This window comes from Nelumbo nucifera, chromosome 5 (assembly GCF_055504915.1).
Source record: "Nelumbo nucifera cultivar China Antique chromosome 5, China Antique-T2T, whole genome shotgun sequence".
In the NCBI taxonomy this organism is placed as follows: Eukaryota; Viridiplantae; Streptophyta; class Magnoliopsida; order Proteales; family Nelumbonaceae; genus Nelumbo; species Nelumbo nucifera.
The window spans coordinates 23,756,591-23,765,834 of NC_142653.1; the positions used below are offsets into that span (position 1 = coordinate 23,756,591).

At 38.3% G+C, this 9,244-nt stretch overlaps 1 protein-coding gene across 1 annotated transcript; it reads right to left on the reverse strand.

Annotated features, from left to right (window-relative positions):
• Positions 1 to 249: 249 nt before the first annotated feature.
• LOC104595828 (inactive protein kinase SELMODRAFT_444075-like) lies at positions 250 to 6,399 on the reverse strand. The gene is made up of 8 exons (XM_010256737.3): positions 6,052 to 6,399; positions 5,767 to 5,900; positions 4,635 to 4,729; positions 2,213 to 3,285; positions 1,913 to 2,073; positions 1,445 to 1,521; positions 865 to 1,189; positions 250 to 740 (listed from the first exon to the last, which is right to left on the reverse strand). Exons 1-8 carry the CDS (start codon positions 6,263 to 6,265, stop codon positions 594 to 596), a joined length of 2,226 nt encoding a protein of 741 aa, XP_010255039.1. The 5' UTR covers positions 6,266 to 6,399; the 3' UTR covers positions 250 to 593.
• Between the last annotated feature and the right edge of the window lie 2,845 nt (positions 6,400 to 9,244).

Consider the following 9,244-nt stretch of genomic DNA (forward strand, 5'->3'; position numbering starts at 1 on the left):
TTTTGATGATTCAGATTCGATGCATTGAATACACAGTCATCCGGTTTTGAATACAGAGAACCGTTTTGATCATGAGTTCATGATGCGATACCAATAAAAATATTTGTTGACAATTAATGTTTAACGCGGGGAGAGCACTGTGGACACCACAAACTGTCCAACATCCAATTTTTTGTTTTCCACCATGTATGGGAGGAATTCTGTGCAGTGCTCAACCGGCTCATGTTTTCATGAATAGTAGTATAGTACTTTTCATTATTACTATTACTGTTTATTATTTTGGTCGTCTCCATGTTCCTATATCATTTACCACTTTACATGTTTCAGCACGAGTACTGTTTAGGAAGTTTAAAAAAGAATATGTATATAGTACATTTAGAAAAGGAAGCCGATCTGTGCCCCGGCTACTCTTCAAGGCCTCAGTATCAGCTCCTCGAGCTCCTCGAGCCCCCTCAATTCCAACTCGTTTAGTATGTATCTCTTGAAGTATGAAATTTGGCACTGATAACTCAAAAAGAATAAAGTGCTGTATGTACAGCCAGCTTCAATTGGATTCAGTATGCCCACTTTTCTCTCAACATTAAGCGCATTTCTTAATGGGAAAGAGTACGGGAATGACCTCTCCATGATTCGGTTAGTGGGTGTGAGATTGGACCATGCATACGCGCACTTCTACTACCGACCATGTCAAGCTCGGAACCCAGCGGGATGATTGCATCTCCCTCTAGAATTCTAAGGATCTAATCAATCAACAGGCAAAATGGGTCATGTTATTGGATTAAGACACCCACAAAGAAGGCATTATATTTATATAGAAGAGGAATGAAATTAAACATTCTTTGAGAGAAATAATGGAAAGTGTACCTTTGACATGGGGGGTCTGGATTCTGGGTCTCGGCAAAGACACAAGGAAGCAGCCTGAGCCATTGCCTGGAGCTGGTGCGTATAATTATGGAGTTGGTCATGGTCCAAGCGTGGATCCAAAAATTGATGATTAATCGTCAAGGCATGGCTTTGTTCTAGTGCCAACATGGAGAGGGACAATTCTGGTAGCAATTTATGTGCATTGTGACGAGCCAAGTCAATTGTTCTTCGTCCTGTAATGAGCTCCAGTAATACCATACCGAATGCGTATACATCAGCTTTCTCTGTAATTTTTGCACCATCCGTGTATTCTGGTGCAAGATACCTGGAGATGACGTTTCTCATATTAGTACCATTGTCACTGTTACCAAAAAAGAATAAAAAAACGTACATACTGCTGCTGCTGCTGCAAATGTATACTATTTCTTAGGATAATCCCTAACAGTTTATTAGGGTTTCCATAACAGAGTAACAGTGATTGCAGAGCATGTTAAAAAAATGCAACATTTCTCCTGGGACTAGTGTTGCAGTCTTGCAGAGACGGGACTACTTCAGGATTAAAGTAACAAGAATTATATACCCTAGAGTTCCAATGACGCATGTGTCAGTACCAATATCCCATGACGGTTGCCACCTGGCCAGCCCAAAATCTCCAACCTAATAAATCAAAACGGTCAAACAATAGAATGTACAAGTTTCCAATCGCAAAAGCACTGCTTCCTGTTATAAACTTATAATTATGTCCTACTATCCTAGTGTCTGAATTAACACCTTTTTCTGATAGATAAAAAAACAGTCTTAATTTGATCCAAATCCGATAAGAATTAGGTACGAATCCAAAATATAAACGAATCAGAATCGGATCCCCCATATATAATATATTCCATCCGGTCTGATCCATTTGCAGCACTAGGTGAAGTTTGCGGATTGCGGTTAAAATAAGGATCAAATATCTCTAATTAAATCTGAATAGATTTTTCATGCAACCAAACACCCAAAAGATGCATGAGAAAAGAAAGGGGAGAAAGAATGAAATTAGTCAAAATACCAGCGGCTCGAAGTCATGGGTTAGGAGGATGTTACTAGGGCGCATGTCTCTGTGAACGATGCACCCCACCCTGCAGTCTTCGTGAAGGTAGCGCAACCCCCTCGCCGCTCCGATAGCTATCTTGAGTCGCGAGTGCCAGTCTAAACTGGTGCTCTCATTTTCTGCATGAATTTAATTTACGCATTTAGAAGTTGAGAAATCGGAATGCTGCTGGCACCACGTACGTGATGATGCCAGACCTACCTACCAGTACCCGACCAGACCACCGAAGTGAGAGAAATCAGGAAAGACGATCTTTACCGTGTAAGTGGAAGTCCAGAGAGCCGTTGCACACGTACTCGTACACCAAAATCCTCCTCCCTTTCTCAACGCAGAACCCAATCAACATCACAACGTTCCTATGCTGTGCACAACTCAATACCTCCACCTCCCGACAGAAGTCGGCATCTCCTTGCAACCCAGACACTTTCAGCTGCTTCACCGCGACCATTTGGCCGTCTCTCAACACCCCTCTGTGGACCGAACTGAACCTACCTTCTGACAAGAAATTCATGTCTGAAAACCCATCTGTAGCTTCTTCAAGCTCTCTGTAGTCGAACCACACAGGCGGTCTCCCGAAAATAGGTCCCTTGTGCTGACATATTGAACATAGAGGAGGAGGTGTTGAAGTTGTTCTGCCCAAGGACACTGCATCTCTTAGGTCGGAGTTGACAATATAATCTCTTTCGTAGCTTTGGCTAAGCTCGAGTTGTTTGAACCTTGTCTCCCTATCAAATTGGGCAAACTTTTCAAGCAGAGTACGAGAAGGCTGGGATTTGGTGGTGTTGTGGGTATTCTTGTAGTTTCTGATAATTGAGCTCTCTCTATCAACAGCGTGGTTTTCAGGAATCCAATAGACAGTCTTCTGGTTACGAGCCAGTGATGACGCTGATGAATTAGTAGAGAGAGTAACGGGATCTTGGCCGTCCGACTCAAACACGGTAAATGGGTCGTCCGAGTATACTCTCTCTCTCAGAGGTCGAAGCTTCCTCTTGTTGACTCCCTCAAAGAGTGGGTTTTGCTCACAGACCAAGAAAGGAGAAGTGGCCGTATAAGAACTCGATACAGAAGTTGCTCCGGTGGTGGTGGTGGTGGAGGTTCTTGTGAAGGAAGTCTTTTGATCTTCAGGACTGCTGACAGGAGTTGAATGCTTTAGCCTGTTATCTAGAGACTTCTCATCGTCAGATTCTGGCGTTGGGTAGGAAGGGAAAGGAGGTTGGACTTCATTCGAGCTTTCCAATTTGAGCCTAAGGACTTTAGGTTGGGAACGTTTCATTACCACGACGTTGCAGTGAAGCTCCTCCATGCAATGTTTCTCTTCCTGTTTCAGTTGTCTGCGGCAACATAGCGCAATCCAATGAGATAATGAGATATAGTTGCAGTGAAGCTCCTACATAGTTTCTATGTAGAATGGGCGGAAAACAAATTATTTTTTCCCCTAAAAAATGGCAAGGTTAAACCTCATTGGAATATCTCATGTAAATATTTATGGATAAATCATATAATAAAGAATAGAAAATAAAAGAAAAATAGGAAATTCCAGATAAATATAAGTAAATACAACAAAAAAATGAAGGCAAAGAGAGAAAACACAACAGAATTATAGATCAAAATATGGAAAAAAAACAAGAAAATACAAAAAAAACACTAAATATTGCAAAAAAAAGACTAAACATACAACGGATCATAACATGCTTTAGTTTAATATGGCTATTTCTGTTATTTTAATATTTTCTTCTCCCACCTATCAAACTTTGAATGGATATTTTAGTAATTTTACATTTACCATCAACACCATGAACGAAATTAAGAGTGGTTCTATATGTTGCAAATAAAAGTTTGGGGAACGGATCGGATTAGATTCGAATTCGATCAAAAGATTCGATAAGATTTGAATCCTATCAGTAAGTTGGATTTTCGGATCTTCGGATCTGATCTGATCCGATTTATTTTCTTTAAAATTAATAAATTATTAAAATAAAAATAAAATAAGAATAAAAAATACAATTATTTTTTAATTATTTTCTTCATATATATATATTAAAGAAAATAATATAATAAATTTATAAATAAATAAATAACATATATATTTATATTTATTAATATATAACACATCGGATCGGGTCTTTTTGGATTAGAGAGGGGGATCCGAATCCAATCCAATAACCCAATCAGGAATGATCCGAATTCGATCAAATAGGATCCTCGGATACATTTGCAACCCTAATTACTTGTCATAATATATAATATTTTAATTTTCTTTCAGCCGCTTTTACGGTGGATTGGGCCCCTCCAAACAGGGAGAACGTGGCTCACAGTCAATCAATCTCTCACTTACATTTATGGTTGGTGTGAAGTAAATAAAAGGACTATCAAATTCAGATAATCCTTTCTCTCACTTGGGCCCCTCCAAACAGGGAGAGAGAGGTGCGGGATCAAACCCACAGAACATCGTTTAATAGAAATTTTGATTATTCAAATACCATCCATGTGCTCAGGTCAACGTTTTAGATTTGGTAGGAAGCACCAGAGAGGATTGGTTGGTTATATGTTTTTAACCCCTTTTCAACCAATCACAGTTATGAATTAAACAACGTTAATCAGAAAATGAGAACTAATAGAAAACTAATTAAATAAAATCCAAATTGAAGTCTATCTTATGTGATCACTGGTTGATCCTTACTTGTCCAAAATAACCCAGTTGGCTCCAGCTTTCTTTGATTCTGCAGCCACCACGCCACCAGATGAACCTGACACCACCTTAATCTTCACACCAACCTGCTGACATTATCACCATTTACATCCAATACTCAAAAAAACGAGAGAGAGAGAGATTTGGGAATTTTACTGTTATTATGCAACAAGATGCTGTTTTCATTATTAAGGCTGCATTTGAAAAAGATACTAATGGAGTGTAAATCTTGGTTCAGGGTAAATTTGTATTCTGGTTCATTTTTGCTTGTATTTGATAGTATTACATTTATGTATTGACAAATGACAGATTAATGCATATTTACATTGATAATAAGATGTAAAAATACATCAATAAAAAAGAAGTAAATTTGTATTCAAGTGGACTTTTGATTAAAAAAATAAGTATATGCTTCATTAGAATTCATGTTTGCATCCATTACATCTAAAAATCTATTTAATAAAAAGAAAAATTTATCAGTACAAAATTAACCCAATTTTACAATTTATATGAACTATTTTACACTCTATTTTAGATGACTTTTAAAGCAGCCTAAATTTGCAGCTTGCTGCTTGCCAAATGACTTCAATAACAGAAGTGACAACTAGGGTTGTCTCAAATCTGAATGGGCGGGTACCCACCAGAGGATGCTAATTGGGCCTACTTCTTTCATGGACAGTTAATGGATGGGCCTAAGTGTTCGTTAGTCGGTGTCTCGAAGACGTTACACCCACTAACTCAGTCCCACTCCCACTCGCTCAATTTATGTCTAAGCATGTAAGCAATGCTATTAGAGAGGTTTCCGCGTTTTCTAATGACCTAGGCTACATCTACATGGTCCCGAAGCCAAATTAAATTGCCCTCTGGCTTCTGTGGTGTCAAACTCATTGCCCGTCAGATCCCGGCGTCGGATATCGATCTGACAGATTCTGACACTTCAATTATCAAGTATTCAAGCGTCGTTAGTCTCCACGGACAATCATTGTTTTGATGTCAAATTTTGTCATATAATGGCTATAATAATTTTGGTCAAAAAGGTTAAAGATGTCAAATTAAAAAAAAAAAAATGATGCCGGAGCGGAACGTGGCAGTTTAGTAATTTTAACCGATGTTAAGTCGTTACCTGGTTTTGGTCGTGAAACTGGAGCACCATCTTCGAACAGGATTCCGAGATCTGACATCTCCAGTCGGGAGACCTCTCCCGGTGACGGCTCCCACAATCTCCGGTGAATATCGGAAAACTCCATAATTTCCGACCTGCATTAACAGAGTGCTCTCGTAATTAACAAATTTTATATCACATTCCAGAGAGACAGAGGGAGGAATTGCGTCTGTGGATGACTATGTTTGAGCTGAGAGAGATTAAACCAGTACGATGATCAAAGAAACTAAACAGTGAATTGCTTACCCTTGCTTTTCTCGGATGAAAGGATAGCTAGCAAAGTGATGCAGTCTCCGGGACGAACAACGTGGGACAGTGCCCAGGCCAATGCAGTCTTGGAGATATCCTTCTCAGCTCTAACGGCGACGATTACCTGCTCTGGGGCTCTCTTTTCAGCGTATTGATTTCCATCTGCTCCACTTTTTCCAGTGAGGGATGACCGGATTTCGACCTGAAACATGAGTTCCTCTGCGAATTTCGGCCAGCGGCAAATGCGAGGGAATTGAGGAAATCAAGTGTAGCCTAGCCTAGCGCAGAACAAGGAGGAGAGAGAGAGAAACCAAGCCAAACCAGAACTCACTTTCTTTGTTGGTATATAAACATATCATATTAATTAAAAGGAGGTTCGAGAGTTGAGAAGGTTGAAATTTGAGACCATACCCCCTACCCCAGTTAGTCAATTAACCATGGTTAGGTTGCCGCCTTCTTAATCCTAACATACGAGTTGGCATTGTGGAACCTCAACCTCAATCAACTCGCTATATTGAATCCTAGCCGTCTGATATCTTTTTTCTTTCTGTTTAAGAAGGGGAAGAAAAAGGAAAGGATAAAACAAAAATTAAAAAAAATAAAAATAAAAGGGAGTGTTAGAGTAGAGAACAGGGAGTTGGAAGTGTTGTGTTGTACAAGTGATTATGGGGAGGTGGAGAAAAGCTCCCATGAGTATTAAACGCCCATTTCACTTCTGCTTGGGGGCCCATCGGCCCATGAGTATTAAATGCCCATTTGACGATTATGGGGACATTGGGGAGGTGGAGAAAAGCTCGAATCATCTGTGAAAAAAAGAGAGAGGAAAGCTCGAATCTCATAGCGATTTTTTTGGTTGATTTTACTTGTAGTTTTACACCCCTACTTCAAGTCTTTCTCTCAAATCTGAAAATTTTTCAAAATTGGCCAAAAGCTCAAAAGCAGAGGCTTAGTTCGAGGGTTATATTTATATGTACAGAGCATGACCGACAATTTGATGTACTTTTCAAGTCAACCAACATGTTCGATGTCCCTTTTTCAATTTTGAGGCCACCGTTTGATTAACGTGACAATAAATTGATGTTTGGCTTTTGGATGGAATTGCACTCTCTTTCTCTCTAATTATTACCTTCTCTATTTTCAACTGGTAAAAAAAAAAAGGGTTTTTATTGTTCAGTACACCTCAATGCGGTTTATAAGGGGCTATTAGTAAATTAGAAGGGCGCTGTAATTTCATATTTCTGAGCTGGATTGTAATCTATTTATTCCTAAAAAAAATAGTGGTGTGTTGTCTTGGACTGTCCTGTACGAGATCGGCTTCAGTCTTGCAAGTCTTATTCGAACAACCTTGCATTGGAAATATTTTCGCACTTCTGTGTTTTATTTCATGGGGAGATATTCCTAATGCAAGGATATAATGAGTGTTCAAACGGGCTTTGCACTGACTGAATCTGGTTTTATTATGCACGGGAGTAGGGGTGTAAACGGATTGAATTTAAATTGGATCAAACAATATTCGAATTCAAATCTGATTAGAAAATTCGATACCCGAATTCGATTCGATATCCAATGGATATTGAAAATTAATATCTGAATTCGAATCTGATTAAATATTCGAATATTTGATTCGATTCAAATTTGATTAATTAATTATTTTAGATAATTAATAAATATATAAAATAAATATTTTATTGATATAAAGTATATAAATAAATAATTACTTATATAACTTAATTATTATATATAAATTATATAAACATTTTATATATTATATATAAGAATTAAATAATCGGTCGAATTCGGATATTTAACTGAAATTCACGGATGAGTTTTGATTGGTCAAAACTCATTTCCGCGTCATAGATTTTCCCTAGTTAAACATCACAAAAGAGCAACGGTTACTCCACTTCCGTTGGCATTAATATCTGACAAAAACTAAGAGAGTTTCTGAAAATGCCATATTATCATGAGAGTGGGTAAATTAGTAATTGTCTTCTAATTTATTTTGGTTAAAAACAAAAAGACATGGGCATGAATAGGTGATCGGATTCAGTCAGAACAAAGTCCATTCGAACAGCCATCATAGCCTTGCATTGGGAATATCTCCCCATGAAATAAAACACAAAAGTATGGAGATATTCTCAATGAAGGATTGTAAAGGCTATTCGAACGGGCCTTGCTCTGACTGAAGCCGTTGGGATCCAACAACCATCTTTTTTTTTCATATCCCAGTTACTAGGAGCGGTCGGATTTCCTGCACTCGCTTTGGTGCAGGCCAGGGTGCACTTCAAATGACAGTGCTGCACATCAGCATCCAACATAGATAGGAGAGGGTAAACAAAATACGAAAAAGGATTGCAGATCAAATCCGCCCTTTCTTCTTCATCCGGGGGCGGATGCCATTAATAAAAAGATTTTTTCTTCACCCAGACAAGATGATTTGCAACTGATAGATGCATAACTAGCATCCTTTTACAAAGACTCACCTTCCCCAAAACCAATATTCTGGTGGTGAGGACAGCCCTCTGACACTATAAATCCACAACACAAGAAACGAAGAAAATTTTAATAGTGAATGTTAAACATTAATCAGCAGTCAGCACTTAAACATAAACTTTCAAGTAACATTCCAACAAAGAGTTACGCAGGATAGGACGGATACACATAAGAATTAATACTGTGTTTGGATTGAAGGAAAAAATAGGGAAAGAAAGAGAAACTTAAGGAAATCTTTACAAATCTTATATTCTTATATATATTTTTATATATTTTTCTTTTTTTCCTTATCTTTTCCTTCAAACCAAACATAGCCCAAATCTTCCATTAATAGAAGAACAAAAATTTATTATTTGGAGTTAAAGAGCAATATTTCTGACAACATGTGCAACGTCCTGGAAACATACTACCCGCAAGTCCGCAACATCAGCCTTACCCATGTCCACGGAAATAGCACCAAAGATGGCTGGGTATATGGTAGAGTAGAGTATGTTTTCCTTTAAATTCTCACCTGTCACCACTTTTTCCAACCCAGCTCTTACCGCAATTTGTCAGACTTAGCAAAGAGATACTGAAGTTTGAATGATGTTATTACCCTAAGGCTGTGTTTGGTTTGAAGGAAAAGTAGGGAAAAGAAGGGAAAGGTAATAGGAGGGGTGGGTGCCAACTGATGGTAACTTAGTTGGTAGGTTCTTTG

What these genes read in the sequence shown, in the direction of transcription:
- LOC104595828 (XM_010256737.3), bottom strand. Translation starts at nt 6,265, where the DNA reads ATGTTTCAGGTCGAAATCCGGTCATCCCTCACTGGAAAAAGTGGAGCA. An exon ending in TCTGGACTTCCACTTACACG is followed by an intron (nt 2,074 to 2,212) that starts GTAAAGATCGTC and finishes AAATTCATGCAG; the next exon opens with AAAATGAGAGCACCAGTTTA. An exon ending in CCCATGACTTCGAGCCGCTG is followed by an intron (nt 1,522 to 1,912) that starts GTATTTTGACTA and finishes TTGATTTATTAG; the next exon opens with GTTGGAGATTTTGGGCTGGC.